At 38.5% G+C, this 25,146-nt stretch overlaps 1 protein-coding gene across 1 annotated transcript in view; it reads right to left on the bottom strand.

Annotated features, from left to right (window-relative positions):
- SPTLC3 (serine palmitoyltransferase long chain base subunit 3) overlaps window positions 1-25,146 on the bottom strand; it is a 135,869-nt gene that overhangs the window by 83,616 nt on the left and 27,107 nt on the right. The window contains exons 3-4 of the mRNA XM_068987695.1: window positions 13,725-13,879; window positions 12,840-12,988 (exon numbers count right to left, since the gene is read on the bottom strand). Of these exons, the coding sequence (XP_068843796.1) occupies window positions 12,840-12,988; window positions 13,725-13,879 (304 nt within the window). The remainder of the gene's footprint in view (window positions 1-12,839; window positions 12,989-13,724; window positions 13,880-25,146) is intronic.

Here is a 25,146-nt window from a genome sequence, read left to right as displayed (position 1 = left end):
GCCAATAATCTGTGTTTTTTCAAGCCTGGCAGGTGATGCCAATGTGAGCGAAAGTTTGAAAAACACAGATTTAAGGTGAAAAAAATCCACACAACCTGCAGCAGAGACCCTCCAATACACTGAAAAAATATGGTCAGTCTTATTCAATGGCAACATCTCAGAAGTACAATAACTATTTTCATAAGACTATGCCTTCATCTGTGGACCTTTAAGAAAATAACTCAAGAAATATGAGATCATCGTGAAAAATAGAAAGCACTACCCAATAAAATATAGCCATTTTTGTTAATGTAGCTATTCATGTAAAACATATTTTAAAAAGTGACTAATGACTTGTCCTATGTTCTATGGACATATGACTTGTTCTATTCTTTTAATAATGTATTTTCTTTCTTTAAATTGAATTATAGATGATTTACAATGTTGTGTTAATTTCTGTTGTATAGAAAAATGATTCATTTCCACATGTATATGCATGCTCTTCCATATTCTTTTCCATTATGATTTATCTCAGGCTATTAAACATAGTTTCCTCTGCAATACAGTAGCACCTTGTCCTTTACCAGTTCTGTGTATAATATGTTTGTATCTGTTAATCCCAGAAGCGCCCTCCTCCCCTCCCCCACCCTTTGTCTCCCTCGGCAACTACAAGTCTGTCCTCTATGTCTCTGAGTGTTTCCTGTTTCATATATAAGTATATAGTTTCATTAATAATATATTTTCCATTTTACAGAAGAGAAGACTGAGTACTCAGAAGGTATATAGCTTATCTCAGGCCCTAGTCCGTTCGAATGAAGGACTAGGATTTGAATCCCAGCAACCTCATCCCAGAGACTTGCCTCTTAATCATGCTGCTGAGCAACTACATTATAACTCTGCATGACTAATTAATATTATGTTAAACAGATCTATCAAGTATATCTAATCAATTTCCTATGGCTGGAAATTCACTTATTTCATTTTTTCTATTATTAAATATAATTCAATGATTATTCTCAATTATACCTCATTGAACACCTTCAAATTTTTCAAAGCAAACTGTCTCAAAATTGAACTGTTGAGTTAAATAGCCTATTGTTGATGCATTTTCAAATTTCCCTGCAATTTATTCTATCAACAGTATAGTATATAAGGGTGCTCTTTTATTTACTCTTTTGAAACCATGGGATCTTATTTTTTGTCTTTTGCCAATGAAGTAAAAGATGGTAATTCTGGACCTTCATCACTTTTTATTTAAGGGCAGAGTATTTTTCACAGGCTCATTGACCGTTTATATTTATTTTTCTTAATTGTCCACTTATGTACCGGATCTACTTTTAAAAATTAAATTCTCATTTAAACTAGACCATACATATAGAAAAGGAAACAAATTGTCCATATGGAGCTCTATGAAGTTTCATAAAGAGAGCTCATATAACTGCATCAAGATAAACAAAGAAGCAAACAATATGAACAGCTTCCAGGAAGTCCCTTTGCGTCCGCCTTGGTCACCATCCACCTCCCCCAAAGGTACCATATGCATTCTAAACAGGGATATCGCCCCCAAACGGTTGAAAATGGGTGTTTGGAGGGAGCATACCTTACTCTACTTTTAGGTAAAGCAAAGATATCCATGTACCATGTAAACAAATACATAGTGTCTCTGGGCTGTTAAAGTATCTTAGAGGAGGCGATAATGAAAAAGTGGGTTGAGGAACATCACACTGTCCTGATTCTGAAGTTTCGTCTGCTTTGAAATTTGTCAAAATCTTGGCCCACTTCTTAAACTGGGATGTTCTCTTTCTTTTGATTTGTAAGAGTCTTTACACATTCCTGGACTTCCTTGGTGGCTCAGACTGTAAAGAAACTGCCTGCAATGCTGGAGGTGCCAGAGACGCAGGTTCGATCCCTGGGTCAGGAAGATCCCCTGGAGAAGGGCATGGCAACCCTCTCCAGTACTCTTGCCTGGAGAATTCCACAGAGGGGCCTGCGGAGCTACAGTCCATGGGGTTGCAAAGAGTCAGACATGACTGAGCGACTATCATTTTCACGTTACACATTAAGGATATGAATATCTTGTTATATAGAGGTGAATAATTCTTTCTAATTTGGTTCTTTGACTCTTAGTTGCCATTGCTGGTTCTTTTTTTTTGGTACAGAAGTTTCAATGTTTCATTTTATTGTATCTTTTGCCTTTATGTTTCTGGGAAAGCTATTTCTGATTCCCTGAAGCACAGGCACACAGTAGACTACTGTCTGAATTAGGTTTGTGAAATCCAAAGGATAGCTGTGGCTAGTGGTGGCTTGGGAGCCACTTGTCTCTCTTAACAGGAAGAGTCCCTGTCTACTATGGACCTGAGTAGAGTGTGTTGCATAGAGGCAGCCTGGACATCATTTAGAATGGATGCCTGCCACATGAGCGGGCATTCTGCCAGGTAAGGTGAGCACAGCCGGAAAGACCAGAGGTCATTATGGGTTGCAGGGCTGAGGGTTGATATGTGACAAGCTAGTGAAGTGGCTGTTGGAGTCTGAATGCTTGTGTTCCCCTAAAATCCATACGGTGAAAACCTAATGTCCTGAGTGTTCGTATCTGGAGGTGGGGTTTGGTGGGGTTTCGAGGATGGAAATAGAATAGAATTTGTGCCTTTGCAAAAGAGGCCCCAAAGAGCCAGCCCCCGCCTTCCGCCACATGAGGAAACACACAAGGAGGTGTCGGCAGCTCAGAAGAGGGCCCCACCCGCCACACTGGCTCCCTGATCTTGGACTTTCAGCTTCCAGAACTGTAAGGAATACACTCATTGTTTATGAGTCACTCAGTGCATGGTATTTTGTTACATCAGCCCATGGACTAAGACACAAGCATTGCTCACATCAAGGGTGCTGCAGTCTGACATTTCCAGCAGGGTCCTTACCAAGGAGCACAAAACCAGTGCATTTTGTACCTGAATTGTCTGAGTAGTTTCATTCTGTTCAGTTGTTCATCCATTCATCCATTTAGTCATTCACTCAGTTTCAGTTTTATTTATAGAGTTATTTCTGGTGACTGTGTTTTTACGTACAATTGTAAACACATTAGCAATTTAGCGAAGTGCAGCTTACTAAGATACTATGTGTGAGGCAGGAATCTGGATGATTTCTTTATATGATCAGCCAGTTATCACAAAATTAATTATGACATAATTGATCCTTTTCCAGCTGGTTTGAAATACTGTTCTTTTTCTTATACAAATGGGTGGACTAAACTGTGCCTGTCTCTAGAGCTTTAGTTTAGACTCACACTGCCTGCTCTTTTTATTTATGTCGTGGGATTGTGTTTAATTTACCTTTTCAATTAGGGAAGAGGTGATCAAATTATAAGAATGAGATGTTCCCTTCTAAGATACTCATATCTCTCTGTTTGTTTCAAGTATTCCTTTAGGTCTTTCATAAAAATCCTATAGTTTTCTTCAAATAGGTTCTAAACATTTTCAAAATAAGCTTATCCCCTAGGTCTGTGCTATTTTCCCTCCTATTTATTAGTAATATTATTTTCCCCAGTATGTCCTCTTATTGATTGTGGATCATGGACTTATTGAATTTTAAAAATTGTCTTTTTTGAATTTAGGTCTTTATTGGATTCTTCATTAAATATTCGCTGTTTCTAATAAATGTCTGTTAGTTTACTATGTAAAATGGAGGAAGGTAGACTAAAGCCTCGGCCCTCCTGCCCGACCATCCCTCGTCTCTACAATAGTCTCGAGAACAGCCCCTTCAGAGGGCCACTTTACTCCTCAAAAATCAAGGCTTAGAAACTAGAGAAAGAAGCAACCAGATCATCTGTTCGCCTCTTCTTTAATTGCACATATATTTCTTATTTTGTCACACGGTAGTTATTCAGTGGATATTTATTGACAGAAAGAATAAAAAGTTAATGAATAATTATGCTACCTAGTACTTCCAAAGGTTATTAAAATGCTAGTAACCAGAAGTTTCATCACAAAGTGTTATCTTATTGTTTGAAGTAGATATTTTTTTTATTCCATTCAAGAATCTCCTATTTTTAATCCTATTAAAAGTTTTATAAGGAATGGATACTAAATTTTATAATGGCTTTAGTGACATCTATCAAAATAATCACGTGTTTTCTTCTTGGGTCTTTCAAGCTTACAAAGGGTCTTACTGAGCTAACTATCCTTACAGTCCTGAATAGAACTGCTTGATCATGGTATTCTGTTATTTGACTGTGCTCTTGAATATGCAATGCTAATTTCTTATATATATTTTTTCTCAAATAATATTGCCTTATAATTTTCCTTTTATGCAATGTTTATTTGTTTGTCAAGTTTTGGGATCAGGGTTATGCTGGCTTAGTGGTGGGTGACTCTGAGTGGTCATCAGAATCACCTCTAGTGACTTAGTAAAATATAGATGCCTCAGCCCAACAGAAATTACGCTTCTCTAATTTATCTTCCTGTTTGAATCTTTAACAATTCAGTGCTTTTGCTTTCCTCTTATCTCTCGTTCACTTGATTGGTTAGTTTACTACCTTCAGTTTTACTACTTTAGTAATGTAAGAATACATATTTTCCTCTGTTATGCAACTAGTTGGATCCTATGATGCTCTCATAATTGTTAGTTTCTAAATATGATGCCACTGTGACTTCATTTCCATGTTGATCCAAGAGTTACTTAGGAGAGGGCTTTAAAACTTTCAAGTGATTTTTAAAAAGGTTTCATTTCTAATTTTGGTACTAATTTTTAGTTTTATTTCACTGTGGTCCAAGAATGTGACCTATGTAGATTTCATTTTTTGGAATTTAATGAGGTTTGCTTTGTTCATAAAATATAGTAAATTTTTATGAAAATTAAGTTAGTATTTAAAAAGATTACATCTACTGGTAATAGTTTTTTTTTTTTTCAGGAAACATGAGTTTTATTTTTACAGTATGTAACATCATGTTCTGCAGCCTTTAACAACTTTCCCTATTTCCTTTTTTTTCAAAACAGTTTTGCTAAAAATTTACTTTTTGTTCTCTTTTTAAATTACATTTATTTTTTAATTGGAGGAAAACTACTTTACAGTGTTGTGTTGGTCATTTTAAGTTCAGCATTCAATACATAATTATTAAACTAAACTCAATAACTATATCATCAATGTCTTCTCTGTCTTTATTTTTTTGCCTTCTTCATTTTTCAAAGACGGGAAGTTACTTTAGTCTCCTATCACTATTTCATTTTTTATTTTTCTTGCTTTTGTTTTTAATCAGGCACATTAAGTTGACACACATGATTTTTGAAACCTCCTAGGATAATTCATTATCCTACTAATTTTTAGTTTCTACAGAAAAATTAAGAATCGTCTATGCCTCTGCTGTGTTATTTAATGCACAGTCTCTAGGAGCTGCATTGATCTGCATTATGAAGAAAGCTCTCTACATAATTTTCAAGAGATGAATCTCTTCTGATATTTAATAATTCATGCTTTAATCTTAACTTTCCTTAACTGCTTTCCTTTCTGTTTGCATTTGTACCACACCTTTGGTCATTTATTTATTTATTTTTCAAGTTTCAGTTTATTCTTTTCTTGAAGCTTAATTCTTATGAAGGAAGAATAAGCAATTCTGCACATACGTTGCCTTAGGGTGACTGCATCAGTGTCTTTCGTTGTTAAATCAATATATTCAACAAACATCTTCCACATACAGCAAAGTTAAATAGTTCTTTTCAGGAAAGAAATTTAAAAATCAAATATAGAAATATTTTGCATAATAGAGATAATACTGATGGTTTTTTTCCATTTCATTTTTATTTATTTATTTTTTTAGGCCATGCTGTGAAGCTTGTAGGATCTTATTTCCCTGACCAGGTATTGAACCTGGGCCCATCAATGAAGGCATTGAATCCTAACCACTAGACCTCCAGGGAATTCCTGAAGATATTACTGATTGTTTGATGCTACTACTCAGACACTATGAGCATTTTTTACACAATTCTTAACCCTCGTGCTAAAAATCTAAATAACTGTGTAGTTTTAGAATCCATTTCTAAATAAATTTCAGTAGTTATTCCAGCTACTTTTCAGCAAAGACAGTTAATCTACAGACTTTCCAGCTAAAAATTTGAAGGCAAGCCACCTTAAAAAGAGTATCAGTCTCGACACTTAATAGACTGTTCATTCCAGAAGTCCCTAATTCAGAGAGTAATGTCACACACCTAAAGTCAAAAATGTCCAATCTTTCACAACAGATTAAAAATATTATCGAAAAAAAGCTAGACTACAGTGACCAAAAACGTTGCATAAGGCACACAGTTTCAAGGAGACAGCCCAGATCAGGGAACATTCTAACAAAAACAACACTAGCATAGAAGATACGAATTGAAAATGGGTCAGAGAGTTTAAACGCTTGAATGATGATTCCAAGTTGCCATTTCACTCTGTCTCATGTTTAGGACATTTAAAAAATCACAATCATCCACTCCCCTCAGCCTGTGAAATGTTAAATCCACCCAGGAGAGGGTCAGAACCTCCCTGAGCTCCAAATTCTGCTGTCTTTTAGTTGTTCAGAAAAATAAGCAGCAGCACAGCATTTTCCATCTTAAAATATCACTTGCAAATCTGTACGCATCTGTCTGGAAATGTGTCATTTCCAGCTCTATTTTGGGCCTGGTTTTAAAATTTCAGGTGCAGATTTGGCAAACACCCTACTCTTGGGCACTTTTTACAGCTCCTTCCACTGTACCAACCTCTCTCTTGGGCACGGAGGGTGCTTTTTTAGTGTTGGTTGTACCAGGGAGGTGGAACCAGGCGTCTGGTTGGGACCAATCTTGCCATTTTTTTCACCCTTTAGACTAACTTTCATCCAGTTGTATTTGTTTTTGATTACAGCCCATAGTTGAATTTAGTTTTCGGCTCTGTCTTTTGCTTTTGGTAAATAAATATGTTCTAAGTGTATATTTTGGTCAACATAATATGTGTGATGTTTTATCCTTTTACTACATTTTAAATATTTCCTTTTGATTTCTTTTTGTTGAATTTTTCTATTTTGTAATATGATTTTTGTGTTCTTTCTCCCTTTGAATGTTGGAAACTATTTTTAAAAGTTCTAGGAAGTATTCTAAGTGATCACTGTTGTTCAGTCACTAAGTTGTGTCCGACTCTTTGCGACCCCATGGACTGCGGCACACCAGGCTTCCTTGTCCTTCACTGTCTCCCAGAGTTTGCTCAAATTCATGTTCATCGAGTTGGTGATGCTGTCTGACCATCTCATTCTTTGCCGTCTTCTTCTCTTTTTACCTTCAATCTAAATGTCCCTAAACTTTTATTTCGGGTTCCTCAAGAAGCTATTTCAGTTAGTAAAAATTAAGTGTCTATATTTCCAAAGTATTGTTAGTCTGTTGGCTCTGCTAACATTTTCTTAAGTCTATGTAGTACACATTTTTCAAAAGCTACTTGTATTTTTTAAAATAATATCTGCTATGTTCAGGTTACTATTAATCTTGCAAAACAATTTCAAATGTATGTACCCTGTTTAGTCATATAGTTTTTGACTGCTTATATTCTTGTTTTCAGTTCTTCCATTTGCTAAAATTACTGCAGGTGGCATTTGTTTTTCTCTCTCTCTGTTTACTTGGAAGTTGTTAAAATTTTCTTCTGAGAGCTTGAGCTGGAGAGCTTGAGGAAGCAAGTGAACATTAAAAATCCAGCAATTCAGAAGGATGAGCAGGTGGGGAAAGCATGTTTGCTGTAGGCAGTGCAGACATGGTTCCTCATCTCTGTCTGGTTTCTCTGAGTTTGTTGAATCTGCAGAATCAGGGACCCTTATTCTGGATCTGTCTTCACTGGAATCCTGTGTCAGGCTGTCTCCTTAAGGTTCTAGTGTCTGTTACTGTCTCTGACTCCGTGTCTCTTTTGACAGGGTGTCCTTCCAGGCTTGTGGGCGACTCAGCTCTTCTGAAGAAGGAGAACTTTTCTTTCTCTCCCTGCTGATTTATTCAGCCCTCATGCCTCAAAATAAAGATGCAGTGTTGGGACTTCCCTGGTGGTCCAATGGTTAAAAATCCATCTTGCAATGCAAGGGTTATTGGTTTGATCCCCGGTCAGGGAACTAAGATCCCATATACCACGGAACAACTCAGCCCATGAGCCTCAACTACTGAGTCCACTCACCACAACTAGAGTCGGTATGTCACAACAAAAGATCCCATGGAACACGACGAAGATCCTGCATGCTGCAACTAAGACCTGATGTAACCAAGTAAATAAATATATATATAAAAAAAGATACCATGTCTTTCCTAAGAAATCTGGAAAACCACTTATAGACTCAGGAGTTCTGGTTAAGTGCTGAGTATGTAGATGAAAATGTGTTCAATTTGAATGGTGATTTATTGCACAGTTCAGTTCAGTCACTCAGTTGTGTCTGACTTTTTGTGATCCCACAAACTGCAGCACGCCAGGCCTCCCTATCCATCACCAACTCCAGGAGCTTTCTCAAACACATGTCCATCGAGTTGGTGATGCCATCCAACCATCTCATCCTCTGTCATCATCTTCTCCTCTCACCTTCAATCTTTCCCAGCATCAGAGTCTTTTCCAGTAAGTCAGTTCTTCACATCAGGTGGTCAAAGTATTGAAGTTTCAGCTTCAGCATCAGTCCTTCCAATGAATATTCAGGACTGATTTCCTTCAGGATGGACTGATTGGATCTCCTTGCAGTCCAAGGGACTCTCAAGAGTCTTCTGCAGCACCACAGTTCAAAACCATCAGTTCTTCAGTGCTCAGTTTTCTTTATAGTTTAATTCTCACATCCATACATGACCACAGGAAAAACCAAAGCTTTGACTAGATGAGCCTTTGTTAGCAAAGTAATGTCTCTGTTTTTTAATCTGCTATCTAGGTTGGTCATAGCTTTTCTTTCAAGGAGCAAGCATCTTTTAATTTCATGGCTGCAGTTACCATCTGCAGTGATTTTGGAGCCCAAAAAAATAAAGTCTGACACTGTTTCGACTGTTAACCCATCTATTTCCCATGAAGTGATGGGACCGGATACCATGATCTTCGTTTTCTGAATGTTGAGCTTTAAGCCAAATTTTTCACTCTCCTCTTTCACTTTCATCAAGAGACTCTTTAGTTCTTTGCTTTCTGCCATAAGGGTGGTATCCTCTGCATATCTGAGTTTATTGATATTTTTCCCAGAAATCTTGATTCCAGCTTGTGCTTCATCCAGCCCAGCATTTCTCATGATGTACTCTACATATAAGTTAAATAAGCATGGTGACAATATACAGCCTTGACTTACGCCTTTTCCTATTTGGAACCAGTCTGTTATTCCATGTCCGGTTCTAACTGTTGCTTCTTGACCTGCATACAGATTTCTCAGGAGGCAGGTCAGGTGGTCTGGTATTCCCATCTCTCTCAGAATTTTCCACAGTTTATTGTGATCCACCGAAAGACTTTGGTGTAGTTGATAAGGCAGAAGTGGATGTTTTTCTGGAACTCTCTTGCTTTTTTGGTGATCCAATGGACATTGGCAATTTGATCTCTGGTTCCTCTGCCTTTTTAAAATACAGCTTGACCATCTGGAAATTCAAGGTTCACTTACTGCTGAAGCCTAGCTTGGAGAATTATGAGCATTACTTTGCTAGCGTGTAAGATGAGTGCAATCGTGCAGTAGTCTGAACATTCTTTGGTAATACCTTTCTTTGGGATTGGAGTGAAAACAGACCTTTTCCAGTCCTGTGGCCACGGCTGAGTTTTCCAAATTTGCTGGCATACTGAGTGCAGCACTTTTATAGCATCATCTTTCAGGATTTGAAATAGCTCAACTGGAATTCCATCACCTCCACTAGCTTTGTTCATAGTGATGCTTCCTAAGGCCCGTTTGACTTCACATTCTAGGATGTCTGGCTCTAGGTGAGTGATCACACCATTGTGGTTGTCTGGGTCATGAAGATCTTTTTTGTATAGTTCTTCTATGTTCTTGCCACCTCTTCTTAATATCTTCTGCTTCTGTTAGGTCCATACCATTTCTGTCTTTTATCGAGCCCATCTTTGCATGAAATGTCCCCTTAGTGTCTCTAATTTTCTTGACAATATCTCTAGTCTTTCCCATTTTATTGTTTCCCTCTATTTCTTTGCACTGATCACTGAGGAAGGCTTTATTTCTATCCTTGCTATTCTTTGGAACTCTGCATTCAAATGGGTATATCTTTCCTTTTCTCCTTTGCCTTTTCCCATCTTTTCTTTTCTCAGCTATTTGTAAGGCCTTCTCAGACAACCATTTTGCCTTTTTGCATGTCTTTTTCTTGGGGATGGTCTTGATCCCTGTTTCCTGTATGATGTCATAAACCTGTGTCCACAGTTCTTCAGGCACTCTGTCTATCAGATCTAGTCCCTTAAATCTATTTCCCACTTCCACTGTATAATCATAAGGAATTTGATTTAGATCATACTTGAATAATCTGGTGGTTTTCCCTATTTTCTTCAATTTAAGTCTGAATTTGGCAATAAGGAGTTTATGATCTAAGCCACAGTCAGCTCCTGGTCTTGTTTTTGCTGACTGTGTAGAGCTTCTCCATCTTTGGCTTCAAATAATATAATCAATATGATTTCAGTATTGACCATCTGGTGATGTCTGTGTATAGAGTCTTCTCTTGTGTTGTTGGAAGAGGGTGTTTTCTATGACCAGTGAGTTTTCTTGGCAAATATCTGTTAGCCTTTGACCTGCTTTGCTTTGTACTCCAACGCCAAATTTGCCTGTTAATCCAGGTATCTCTTGATGTACTACTTTTGCATTGGCCCCCCACTCCAGTACTCTTGCCTGGAAAATCCCATGGATGGAGGAGCCTGGTGGGCTGCAGTCCATGGGGTCGCTAAGAGTCCGATATGACTGAGCGACTTCACTTTCACTTTTCACTTTCATGCATTGGAGAAGGAAATGGTAACCCACTCCAGTGTTCTTGCCTGGAGAATCCCAGGGATGGGGGAGCCTGGTGGGCTGCCGTCTATGGGGTCACACAGAGTTGGACACGACTGAAGCAACTTAGCAGCATCAGCACCTCTATGATGAAAATGACATCTTTTTTTTTGGTATTAGTTCTAGAAGGTCTTATAGGTCATCATAGAACCATTCAACTTCAACTTCTTCAGCATTACTGGTTGGGACATAGACTTGGATTACTATGATATTGATTTATTGCACCGGTCTTTTTAACCACGGGATTTTAAAGCCCTTCTGCCAACTGGTTCTCTAGGAGTGGCATGTTTCATGAATGGTGAATCCATTTTTGGTAGATTTACATCTGATTCTTAGGCCGGAGGCTGACCTGGTGAGCTCTGTGTTTATTATCCCAGATGGAAAACTGTTTAGTAGAAAAGCTGAGCAAGACTAGGAGTTACTACAGCTGCCACTGTGGGCACATCACTGAGTCATGTGGTGCTCAGTTTCCTCCTCTGGAAGATGCAAATAACACCACTTGTACTGCCTCTACAGCACAGGTTTTGGGGAGGCATAAATGAGATCATATAGGAGAAGCCACCGGGCCAGGAACAGTGAAGCCAAGCGACAAGAACAAGCTGCTCCCTCATTCTCCCAGAAGGGTGGGGAGCAGAGGTTCCCTTCTCAGATTGTACTCTTCTAAGAGAAAATGGTTTCAGCTAAAAGAGAAACAAAAAGCCTGTTGGCTCCACCTTTCTCATTTATTCATCATTCATCCATCCATTCATTCAACACAACAGTCAAGAAGACCCATTCCTCCCTTCACAGGAGGAGCAGAAACAGGCAATAATCAAGTACAAAAGTGGTGGGTATCACCAAGAGAAGTAGGAGAAAGAGCTGAATCCAAATGAGAAGTTGTTGTTTAATGGGTATGACACTTCTGTGATGCAGGATGAATAAGTTCTAGAAATCTTCGCTACCACACAGTGCCCAGAACAATCCTGTACTGTGCTCTAGAAACACTTGTTAAAAGAGTAGACCTCAAAATATAAAATTGCTAGGTGTACACTTGAAACTAGCATAATATTATAAGTCAACTTTCAATAAGTAAAAATAAAATTTTATTTAGGGGAAAAATAGAAAAAAAAGAGTTAATCTCATGCTAAGTGTTCTTACCACAAAAAGGATGGTAATATGACACTTTCTCAGGTAATGGATATATTTATTACCTTGATTGTGGTGACAGTTTCAGAGGAAAATGCATATGTCCAAACTCGTTAAATTATACATATTAAGTACAATGTTTTTCTTTTAACAGTAATCATACCTCAATGAGACATGAAGATGCTCAGTTGTGTACAACTGTTTGCAATCCCATGGACTGTAGCTTACCAGGCTCCTGTGTCCGTGGCATTTTCCAGGCAAGAGTACTGGAGTGGGTAGCCATTTCCTATTATATCTCAAGGCATAATTGAACCTCAGTAAACCTGTTTAATAAAGCTGGCTTCATTGACTCAATGGACATGAGTTTGAGCAAACTCTGGGAGATGGCGAAGGACAGGGAAGCCTGGTATGCTGCAGTCCATGGGGTTACAAAGAGTTGCACATGACTGAGTGATTGAAAAATAGCAAAGCTGTTTAAGAAAAGTGGAGAAAATGACCCAGAAAAGGACCAAATAGAAGAGGTATGATAGCTGCTTTTTTTCAGATCACATGGTTAGGAAAGAATCATTTTTATTTATTCTAGAGAATTAAAATCTTAGTAAACTGCCTAGTATGAGCATAATGTTTGAAATTTTCAAAAAGACCATAATATACCTTTTTCTTTTTGTATTTTAAAATAGCTTTTTGTGATACACAATCTAGATATGATCTAGATTTGAGAAGTAGCCACAGGAATCAGGCCTAACTGGGAAAAAATTTCAAAATAGTGAACGTACATACCCATTTCCTGTCTGGTGCTGCCCACGCCTAGGCCATATGTCTCTAAAACCTCCTTTACTGTCCTCATGGATTCATCGTACTTGGCTGCCAGGCCAAGGAAGTTATAGGACCCCATATTGATGACATCTTTGATGACTCTTCCAGTAAACCTGCAGAGAGAAGGTCAGGTGAACACAAAGGACTTTTTCATTCAATAGCATCCTGCTGCTGCTAAGTCGCTTCAGTCGTGTCCGACTCTGTGCGACCCTGTAGACAGCAGCCCACTAGGCTCCGCTGTCCCTGGAATTCTCCAGGCAAGAACACTAGGGTCCCATAAAATACTACTAGAAAGAGATCTTAGGCTTGGCCTAAATCACATCTTTTCTATTTTCCTTTTGATCGGCCTTGTTGTCACCACAAAATGATTTGCCCTTGGAGGAGAGTAACTCCATCATGAATCTGGGCAGAGCATTGGGAAAAGGTAGCTGGGCTATAGAGCATTACTCAGCTCTTATTTTTCCTGGGTGCTTGCTTTCATGACACCCTGGTTTAAATTGCAGCAAGGACTACCTAAAGAGAAACAGCCATGGTCATCACGGGCTCCTTCAGCTGGAACTAGAAGTGTACAATTTATCAATAAAGCTGAAAAGGGCTCTTCCTGGCTGGTTCTGTGTATCCTGCACCTTCTGCCACAGATTTCTCTTAATTGCAATACAAATAAGCTGCCCTTGGCAACTTAATTACTGTGACTTCCTCCACTGGCATCATGAGGGCTTGCAAAGGGCTGAATAATGGAAGACCAGCTGTTTCATTGCTCTGTTTTTCTTTCAGATCTGTAATCTGACACCCATGCTAGAATTTCCTTGAAAGCATTTTCTTTCAAGCCCTTCCAGGTGGCTGCCTCACCTAAATGTCCAGTTGTAGTCATCTGTCACCCTTTCCATCACGTCGAACACAGCTCCCGGGGCACTGCAGATGGGCCGGTTCCAGTTGTCTCTGATTCTCATATAAAGGTTCCGTGTATAAAAATTCTCAAAGTTTTGATACAGTGGCACAAAATCCTATTATAAGAGAGGCAGAAGTTTACTTTGGTCTCTCCCTTTTTATAGTTCAGTTACAAAGAAAAACTGAAAGATGTGGAGGAGCCATGAAAATATTCCATGTGCAAATATTTTGAGCAAGGGTCTTGGGTAAGGGGATGGGCCGGGTCCACAAATAATTCTGTGAGTCCTTCACCTCCAAGGAGCTTCCATTTTAGTGGGAGAAGAAAAACCTGTGGCAAATAAAGGTATCAAAAATGATAGTGCAATACAAGTCTCCAAAAGAATGCTGGAGACAATGAATCCCAGTGAATTTCATCGAAATTAGCAAGAGGTGTTTATGTCTAAAGCAGTTTAGTTGGAAAGAACCTAGTTGGATGATTATTTGGTCTTAACTTTTTTGACCACAAATAGCCCCACTCATAATGTGTTTAGAAATGTGGATAAACTTGAATTGTTGGATCTATTGGCATAACTGCTGGTAGGTGACCAAGGGCATAGACACTGAGTTGGAGAGCTTCTGGAGGCATTTGGCTTCTCTCAATGTTGAAGCAACAGCACTGTTTTGCTGTATCAAATGTCATCCATGCCTGAGGGACCTGTAATCCAGGTGAGGCTCAGAGCAAGACATATTTGACTTTGTCGTCTAACTCCTAAGCTAGAACAAGGTAGAAAATGCAAACCTTGGGTAAAGTCAAGTAGTGTCGGTGTTTGTAAGATTTTATCCAGAGGCAGAATCACGTTTTGCCAGAGAAATCAAGATGGCTTTATGCAGGAGAGGCTTTGGAGATGGTCACTGACAGTGCAATGGGATTATGATGGGTTAGGTATGCTTAGAGAGGGCAGTCAGGGTAAATCGGTGTCTTTGCTGGAAGTGTAGAGTATATTTGAGAAGAATGAGAAAGAATAAAACATGATGGACCCTGCCATTCTATGTTTCAAGCTTATAATGGCTCCCACTTCACTTGGAGTCAAAGCCAAGGTTCTGATGGTCTGATTCTGTCACCTGAGTTCCCTATCATTCGCTGTAGTGTGGGTGAGGCTGCCGTATCTGCTGGCTACAGAACATGGGAGCCTCACACGTGCTCATGAGAAACTCAGACATTACCCTGGGGGAAGTAAGGAGCCACTGAAGATTGGGAGTAGTGAGCTTCCCTACTCACCCTCTCATTTCCTTTGAATTCTTTCTTCCTCTTATGAAATGGAGCTTATATCCTAAAGGCACAAGGAAGATGATGGGGAAAGGCTTTGCGGAAGGACTTCTTATGCTACTAATCTGGCCCTCTCATCTTCTGAGATGGTCCAATCAGATGGAAAAAGATAGAATCTGCATCTTTTGATGGCTGCTGGCTGCATCCATAACACAGTGCTTTTCTGTTATTTCACTTTTTGGTTTTTAGTGACAATGGCATCATATCTGGAGAAAACTGTGATTGCCTATAAGAAAAAGTCCTGAGGACTACTGCATGTGAATTTGAAGGACGGTTGGGCAACTCTACTGATTACATTTGTAAGTTGAAATTCTTATATCAAATATATTTTCTCTCAAATAGTGAAATGCCCTTAGATAGATTTTCAGTTCAGTCGCTCAGTCGTGTCTGACTCTTTGTGACGCCATGAATTGCAGCACGCCAGGCCTGCTTGTCCATCACCAACTCCGATTTTACTATTATTTAAATCTATAGATTATGATAATTGTACACTTTTACATTTACCATGGAAATGGACATATATTTGAGAGAAAAATTGATTATGTAATTCTAGGAAAATCTTTTTCAAACTATTTATGTTTTGATTTCATACATTTTTCTCAGACCTTTTTTTTTTTAACTGATCTGTCAGTTACTCTATATTCCCAAACATGGCTTGTGTCCTTCTAGTTCTAATTTTTAATTTCTTATCTGAAATGAAGTCATCTAAACCTACCCTACAAAAAGAAAGGAAAGAGAGAAGTAGGTCTGTCAGTAATATGTCTGGACTCTGAATGGAATTATAGTTCTAGGTTTCATGAGAAATCTGACACAGAAGAGAGTTAGCAGTTAGTTTAGAGGAGAAGTTAAACTTTGGTTTAAGAAAACAGTTGATTTTAGAAAGAAAAGAACCAAAATAGTATGTCTACAAAATTAAAATAAAATTGATTTCAGACATGGAACCACAAGATGCTCAAGATACCAGGGCAGAAAGAACAATGGAAATCATGGAGTTCAAACACCCATTTGACCTGGGAGGAAAACTAGGCCCAATTAGATGAGTAATTTGAACGCTGGTCAACTTCCGCTCCATCTGGTCTACCAGCAGTCACTTTGGACATGTACACACTGCTACATTTAAAAGAGATCACCAATAAGAACTTACTGTACAGCACAGGGAACTCTGCTCTATATACTCTAATAACCTAAATGGGAAAGGAATTTGAAAAAGAACAGATACAAGTGTATATATAACTTAATCACTTTGCTGTACATCTGAACCTAACACAATGTTAGTCAATTACACTCCAATATAAAATAAAAATTTCAAAAAGTGACCTATAATATGGACTGCGAAGGCCAACAATCCTCCATGCCATGGAGGAGGGAACGTGCATCGTATGGAACTTGATGCTGATCTAAGAAAAAAGTCTGCAGCTTCTGTCACTGAGGTCTCATGAAGGTGTGTCACCAGGCGGCCTGAGGGGAGGTGTGAACATGCTCCACCCTGCCCAAGCTTCTGGCTCCTGGCTCAGAGATCCAGAATAACCTGTGGAGAAATGGGCAGCTAGCTCTTTATTGAGATAAAAGCTCTGAAAGCAAGACATGGGGGTTCTAACCAACTTTGTGGGGTCAGAGAGGACTTTCTGCTATGGAATAATCTCCACACTCAATAGACATTTCTATAAATTAGGCACTTGAAACTTCTCTGTTGAAGAGGTAGGGCAATTTTTAACCACATAGAGCTATTTTTTGTGGGTGGTATAAATGCTAACTTAAATCTGAATCACTGGCTCGGTCATCTACCTGTTCCTGAGAGGGAAAAAATGAGGTTGGAAACCTTAGAATGCAAGAATAATGCCATTTGCCACCACGAAGATGGACCTGGAGATTATCATACTGAGTGAAGTAAGTTAGACAGAGAAAGACAGATAACATATGATATTGTTTGTATGTTCAATCTTTAAAAAAAGATACAAATGAACATATTTTCAAAACAGAAATGGACTCACAGACATAGAGAACAAACTTATGGTTGCTGGGGGTGGAGGTAGGGGGTAGGGGAGGGATTGTTAGGGAGTTTGGGATTGACAGGCATACACTGCTAGATTAAAAATAGATCCCCAACAGGGATCTACTGTACAGCACAGGGAACTCTGCTCGATCCTCTGTAAAAACCTAAATGGGGAAAGAATTTGAAAAACATTAGATAAATGTATAACTGAATTACTTTTGTGTACGTCCAAAACTAGCACAACATTGTTAATCAATGTTCGATATTAAAAAAAAAAACAAAACCTAGATCTGGTTGGTCCAGTGAAGAAGTTCTGCCTTCTGGCTACAGAGCTCCTATTCCTCTGCACCCATGAAGGTTCCTGCCTCTGTGTGGGTGTTTTTTCGCCCCACCCCACTCCTTTGAGCACTCTGAGGTTTCTTCAGGAGCAGTGAGTGCCTTCTAAAGGTCATTGTCCTCTAGTCTCAGGTAAGCCTCCCGCAGCATTGTCACTATATAAAAATATGAATCTGGACTAGCTGTTGCGAAAGCCGAAGTACTGCAATAGGATGTATCTTTATCTATCTGCATATTTAGCTCATCACGTGGTCTCAGTTCAGTTCAGTTTAGTCGCTCAGTCGTGTCCGACTCTTTGCGAGCCCATGAATCACAGCACGCCAGGCCTCCTGGTCCATCACCAACTCCTGGAGTTCACTCAAACTCATGTCCATCGAGTCGGTGATGCCATCCAGCCATCTCATCCTCTGAGTCATGTGGTCTACTTACTATATTTTTCTTCATGACACAAAAGGTGGATGTGAGAGTGAACCCCCGGCCACAAAGACACAGTCATTTTCTGGAGTAGGGTATAGGAGGGTCATCGTTGCTGTTTAATTGCTAACTTGGCGACCGACTCTTTGTGATCCCAATGACTGTAGCCCACCAGGTCCTCTGTCCATGGGATTTCCTGGTGAAGAAGCTGAAGTGAGTTGCCATTTCCTTTTCCAGGGGATCTTGCTGACCCAGGGAGGGAACCCACATTTCCTGCATTGTCAGTCAGATTCTGTATCGCTGAGTCACCAGGGAAGCCTTGTAGGAGGGTGGAGAAACCCTAATAATAATACAGCCACAAAATGACCTTGTTTCTTCTGCAATATGACATTCTTTCTTTTTCCACCATTAACCTTGTAGAGTACTTTATCATTTTTCAAGTGTTACAGGTTTATCTATCCTATTTTCATAGACAATTCAACAGAAAGTCAGAAAATCTGAGTGGACAGATTGAGATTTGTACCAATGAATGCTCTTTTCAACAAACTGCACTGCAGGGCTAAGTGAACATATCCATGGCTCATTGCAAAAAATACTACCAAATTTGGAAGTATGTGTCTTCATTTTGGGTTTAACTACCTTCTCATTCAGTAGTAAATAGAACTATGGATTTGTAGAGAGAGGGAAAAGTCATTATCAAACACAGTTTTTACTTGTGCCAGCAGTAACACTTCTGTTTTCACCTAACATTTCATGTTATTGTATTACTTCCTTTTGAGAAACAGTTGTTTCTCTTAACAGGGTTAAACTCAGAAAAAAAAAATTAAAACATGTTTATCTTTTCCTCTTTGTTGGGAAGGGTAAGTTTATTACAGACAATTCACTGAAGTATGAGAAACACAAAGTAAGAATGGTGAAATCTGATTTTTCTTATTAAGAAATTAGAGAGAGTTTGAAAAAAGATGGTACATCCAGTGCTTGGATGTGTTCTACCACACATCTAAAAGCCCTGTGAGATGACAAAAAGGCAGATATTTAAAAAAGAAAATCTGGTACTAGAGCGGTTAGGACTCTATACTCTTATTCCTGATGGCCCAAGTTCACTCCCTGTTAGGGAAACTAAGACCCCACAAATATCGATTGTGGTGAGGGCAAAAGGTTTTCCTAAAAAGTCTATAAACAATAGACTATAAATATATATATTATTTAATTTACTTAATAATAAAATTATACTATATTAATATAAATATAAACATAAACTATAAAAAGTCTATAAACAGTAAATGCTGGAGAAGGTGTGGAGAAAAGGGAACCCTCTTACACTGTTGGTGGGAATGCAAACTACTACAGCCGCTATGGAGAACAGTTGGAGACTCCTTAAAAAACTGGAAATAGAACTGCCATATGACCCAGCAATCCCACTGCTGGGCATACACACCGGGGAAACCAGAACTGAAAGAGACGTGTACCCCAATGTTCATCACAGCACTGTTTACAGTAGCCAGGACATGGAAGCAACCTAGATGTCCATCAGCAGATGAATGGATAAGAAAGTTGGGGTACACATACACAATGGAATATTACTCAGCTATTAAAAAGAATGCAGTTGAATCAGTTCTAATGAGGTAGATGAAACTGAAGCCTATTATACAGAGTGAAGGAAGTCAGAAAGAAAAGCACCAATACAGTATACTAACGCATATATATGGAATTTAGAAAGATGGTAATGATGACCCTATATGCGAGACAGCAGAAGAGACACAGATGTAAAGAACAGACTTTTGGACTCTGTGGAAGAAGGCGAGAGTGGGATGATTTGAGAGAATAGCACTGAAACGTGTATATTACCATATGTGAAACAGATCGCCAGTCCAGGTTTGATGCACAAAACAGGGCTCTCAAAGCCGGTGCACTGGGACAACCCGGAGGGATGGGATGGGGAGGGAGGTGGGAGGGAGGGTCAGGATGGGGACACATGTGCACCCATGGCTGATTCATATCAGTGTATGGCAAAAACCACTACAATATTGTAAAGTAATTAGCCTCCAATTAAAATAAGTAAATTAAAAAAATAAAAACAAACAAAAAATAGCATAATTAACAAGTTTGTTATAATAGATCAAAAGACAATATATAGTTTTTTATGACACTCATGAAATTCCAACACAACTATCTGAGAAGCTGTGACAACTAAAAAGAGAATTCATTAAGGTGAGAGTTTTTTAACTTAAAATATGAAAATAGCAATAGCTTTCTCGCATGCCATCAATAACTAATTAGAATCGAAAATAGGGGGAAACGTACTATTTAAATAGTACCATCACCAAAAAATTGTACTCAGATAACAATAATAAGAGAAAATGATGACTTTAGAATAATAAAAGCTAAAAAAATTAAATAAAAAATAAATTAAACAGAAATAAAATTTTATTAGAGGACATAAATATCTAAATAAAAGGAGAGACATACCACCATTCTGAATGAGAAGACTAAATAGAATAATATTATATTATTTATTAAGATGTTAAATTTTCCAAAGTCAAAACAGATTTGATACATTACCAATTAAAGCAGCAAGAGTTCCTTCTTAAAAATTCAATACCTAAAAAGCTAATTCTAAGGCATATATAGAGAAAATTTTCACAAACTACTTGAAAACTTGTAAATTTACCTAAAAAATCAACATGTTGGCCGATATTTCATATCAGTGGATAAAAAGTAATTGAACTATTCAATTACTGATACTGAGACAATTTAAAAATCCCTTGAAAAAGTAGTCCCCCTCATAACTCTTCTAGGCTTCAGATACAACAAACCGTAGTAATCAAAACAGGGTGGTATTGAGAGCCGGAAAATAAACTCACACATCTACAGTCAATCAGCCTTCAACAAAGAAGGCAGAATATAAAATGGGAAAACGTCTCTCAGCAAATGGTGCCGGGAAAGGTGGACAGCTGCATGTAAAGCAGTGATGTTAGCACATACCTTACACTGTATTCAAAAGGGCTTAAACAAAGACACGACACCATGGAATTCCTAGAAGCGAGCCTAGGCAAAATGTTCTTCGGCATAAATCATACCAGTGTTTTCCTAGGTCAGTCTCCCAAGGCGATAGCAATAAAAAAAATAAACAAATGATATGTAATTAAAGTTACAGGCTTTTCACAGCACAGGAAACCATTAAAAAACAATAGCTAAATTAAAAGGCAACCTATGACACGGGAGAAAATATTCGCAAATGATGTGACAGACAAGGGCTTAATCTCCAAAGGATAAAAACAGCTCACACAACTAAATAACAACAACAAAACAAACAACCAAATTGAAAAACGGGCAGAAGACCTTAGTGAACATTTCCCCAAAGGAGAAATACACATGGCCCACAGGCACGTGAAAAGATGCTCAACATCAAAACTACAATGAGGTACCACCTCACATCAGTCAGAATGGCCATCATTAAAAGATCTACACGTAACAAATCCTGAAGAGGGTGCAGAGAAAAGGGAATCCTCCTACATCGTTGGTGAGAATATACATTGGAACAGCCATTGTGGAAAACAGTATGGAGATGCCTCAGAAAACTAAAAATAGAATTACCATATGATCCAGCAATCGCCCTCCTGGGAATATATCCAGACAAACTGCAATTCAAAAAGATACATGTTCTTGTTGATGTATGGCAAAACCAATACAATATTGTAAAGTAATTAGCCTCCAATTAAATTAAATAAATTTAAATTAAAAAATAAAAATAAAATAGAACAATAATTTTACACATTAAAAAAATAAAAAATAAAAATCACAGTAAAAAAAATAAATAAAAGATACATGTACTAGTCACTAGTCACAATAGCCCAAACATGGAAACCATCTAAACGTCCATCAACAGATGAATGAATAAACATGTGATCCGTGTACACACAATGAAATATTACTCAACCGTAAGAAAGAACGAAACAATGCCGTCTGCAGCAACACGGCTGCAGCCGAAGATTATCATACTAAGTGAAGCCAATCAGAAAGAGAAAGACAAATACCATATGATATCACTTATATGTGCAATCTAAAGCATGGAACAAACAAACCTATCTGTAAAATAGAAGCAGACTCACAGACATAGAGAACAGGCTTGTGGTTGTCGGGAGAGAGATTGCAGGAGAGAGATTGGGGTTGGCAGATACAAACTATTACATTTAGGATGAATAAACAGCAAGGTCCTGATGTATAGCACAGGGAACTATTATCAATGTTCTGTGATAAACCATAATGGAGAAGAAGATTAAAGAAAGATTGTATATATATAGGAGAGTGAAAAAGTTGGCTTAAAGCTCAACATTCAGAAAACGAAGATCATGGCATCTGGTCCCATCACTTCATGGGAAATAGTTGGGGAAACAGTGGAAACAGTGTCAGACTTTATTTCTTGGGGCTTCAAAATCATTGCAGATGGTGACTGCAGCCATGAAATTAAAAGACGCTTACTCCTTGGAAGAAAAGTTGTGAGCAACCTAGATAGTATATTCAAAAGCAGAAACATTACTTTGCCGACTAAGGTCCGTCTAGTCAAGGCTATGGTTTTTTCAGTGGTCATGTATGGATGTGAGAGTTGGACTATGAAGAAAGCTGAGCACCGAAGAATTGATGCTTTTGAACTGTGGTGTTAGAGAAGACTTTTGAGAGTCCCTTGGACTTCAAAGAGATCCAACCAGTCCATTCTGAAGGAGATCAGCCCTGGGATTTCTTTGGAGGGAATGATGCTAAAGCTGAGACTCCAGTACTTTGGCCACCTCATGCGGAGAGTTGACTCATTGGAAAAGACTGATGCTGGGAGAGATTAGGGGCAGGAGGAGAAGGGGACGACAGAGGATGAGATGGCTGAATGGCATCACGGACTCAATGGATGTGAGTCTGAATGAACTCTGGGAGTTGGTGATGGACAGGGAGGCCTGGCGTGCTGTGATTCATGGGTTCACAAAGAGTCGGACACGACTGAGCGACTGAACTGAACCGAACTGGTTTATATAGCTGAGTCACTTTGCTATATGGTAGGGATTGGCACAACTCTGTAAAACAATTGTACTTCAATAAAAAAATAGTCCTTCTACTTCACAGAGCACATGGAATTAAATCCTAGATGAGTTTGTAGATTAAATGAATTCTCCAAATTATAAAAGTACTGAATGAAATTATAGGAAAATTTTTTTTATCTTTCTAACAAGATGAAAATAGCCTTCCTAAACTACTCCCCCTTCACAAAGAGAAAGGACAGCAAAAAACAGCAAAACCAACAACAAAGAAAACATAAAGGAGGTGATTGATACACGCGGCTTAAAAATTAAAAATATGTGTGTGGCTAAAAAGCCACTGCTGCTGCTGCTAAGTCGCTTCAGTCGTGTCCGACTCTGTGCGACCCCAGAGATGACAGCCACAGAAAAAGTTAAAAAAAGTTAAAGAAAAAGTTAAAAAAAAGTTAAAAGCCTAGAAACAAAATTGAAAAAAATAACTAAAACAGATTTAAGAGGCAAATTATTGATGAAGGATATATAGAAAGAGCTTCTCTCAATCAATAAAAATAATTTAATAAAATTATGAGCAAATGATATCAACAGGAAATTCAAGAAGAGTAAGCATACATGAGAAATGATCATATGAAAAGCTCAGTCTCATTATAACCAAGGAAATGCAGAGAAACACAAGAACATAAAAAAACCTCCCTTTTCAAATTGGCAAAAGTGAGAAATATTTTTAAAATATCAATGTATCAAGTGCTGACAAGAAAGCAAGGACTCTCGCATACTACTAGAGACATGCTGTGCAATATTTTTTAAAGGCAATTTGCCAATATTTTGGAAGTTAAAATGTTTATTTCTTGGGCCCAGAAAGTCATTTCTATGCATTATCCTTGAATAAATGCATAGGATGCTCATTGAAGCATTATTTTTAATAATAAAAAAGAGAATAAAAATAAATAATCATATAATCCTACTATACAATACCATCATGTAGCTATTAAAAACAATGAAGGTAATCCTCTTCTGGCAGGTAAAGATCTTCAGTGTATAACTTCTTGAAAAAATAAAACAGACAGTCACACAACAAATGTATGTTATGAACATACCTTAAGGAAGGGAGAGGGTGAGTGCAAATGAGCATATATGTAGCTAAATGCATGAAAAAGAAAAGAAGGATGAACATAGATTTTGCAGCTATTCCCATAATAAAAAGGAAAGGGAAAAAAGACACAGGAAGAGGCTAGTCATAACCCACTCATTCCACACATTGGCTTAGTACTAGTTGATAGGTGCTAGCAAAGCTCTACTTTATCAAGATCCATCAACCTTGCTACTATTCTTGTTAAAAACCTACTATTGCAGATTCCTTCTTGCCAAGGGAGGCAGTAAGGTCTATATTGTACAAGAACTAAAACAAAATGATTTGACTAACATTTTAATGACACATCAGAAATTTCATGCCTGTGGGTGTTTGGATATTTGGATATTTATATATATCCAAATAAACATTGGGGCTTCCCAGGTGGCTCAGTGGTAAAGAATCCATCTGCCAATGCAGGAGATGCAGGTTTGACCCCTGGTTTGGGAAGATGCCCTGGAGAAGGAAATGGCAACCCACTCTAGTATCGTTGCTTGGGAAATCCTGTGGACAGGTGAGCCTGACAGGTTACAGTCCATGGGTGGGGTGGGTGGGTGGGGGGGCGTTGTAAAAGAGTCAGACAGGACCTAGAGACTGAATAACAACAAGACAACTAAACAACAATAACAAAATAAATGTTGACCTGAAAACTCACCGTGGGTAGTTATAATCTGATTTTACTAATGGCCATATTTTGCAAACTATTTCTCAAACTTTGATTTTGGAGTTTTTTCCCAAAGCTAGATGCAATCATGGAAAATATGCCTTTCTTGTGAGGGTGCATTTGTTTTTGAGAAGCAGCCAGAAGGTATTTGGAACCAAGCCTGGTTGGGGAGTTTGGGGATAACTCTGCTGGTGACTCCTCCTGGCTTTAAAGCTGGTGGTGTCCGGATGGATTTAATGAAGAAAGTGAGGGGGTGAGCTGTACTGGTATCTGAGGGAAGAAGGGTCATTCTGAGCAGAGGGAAAGGCGAGTGAGAAATCCTTGCGTTAGGTGTGAGAGGCTGTGTTTGAGGAAGAGGAAGAAGGTCCTTGCGGAACAGGGACAGGGCTCATTGAGAGGGCGGTTCTGAAGCACCTTGACATGTGAACTGACTTAGGTTTAAAAAGAAAATCATGTTGGTTGTTAACTGAGAAGAGAATGAAGGGGCTGAAGCGTTCCCGCCCCACAAGCTGCTGGCTAA

This window comes from Capricornis sumatraensis, chromosome 15 (assembly GCF_032405125.1).
Source record: "Capricornis sumatraensis isolate serow.1 chromosome 15, serow.2, whole genome shotgun sequence".
NCBI classification, from domain to species: domain Eukaryota; kingdom Metazoa; phylum Chordata; class Mammalia; order Artiodactyla; family Bovidae; genus Capricornis; species Capricornis sumatraensis.
This window is presented reverse-complemented; position numbering and strand designations above follow the sequence as displayed.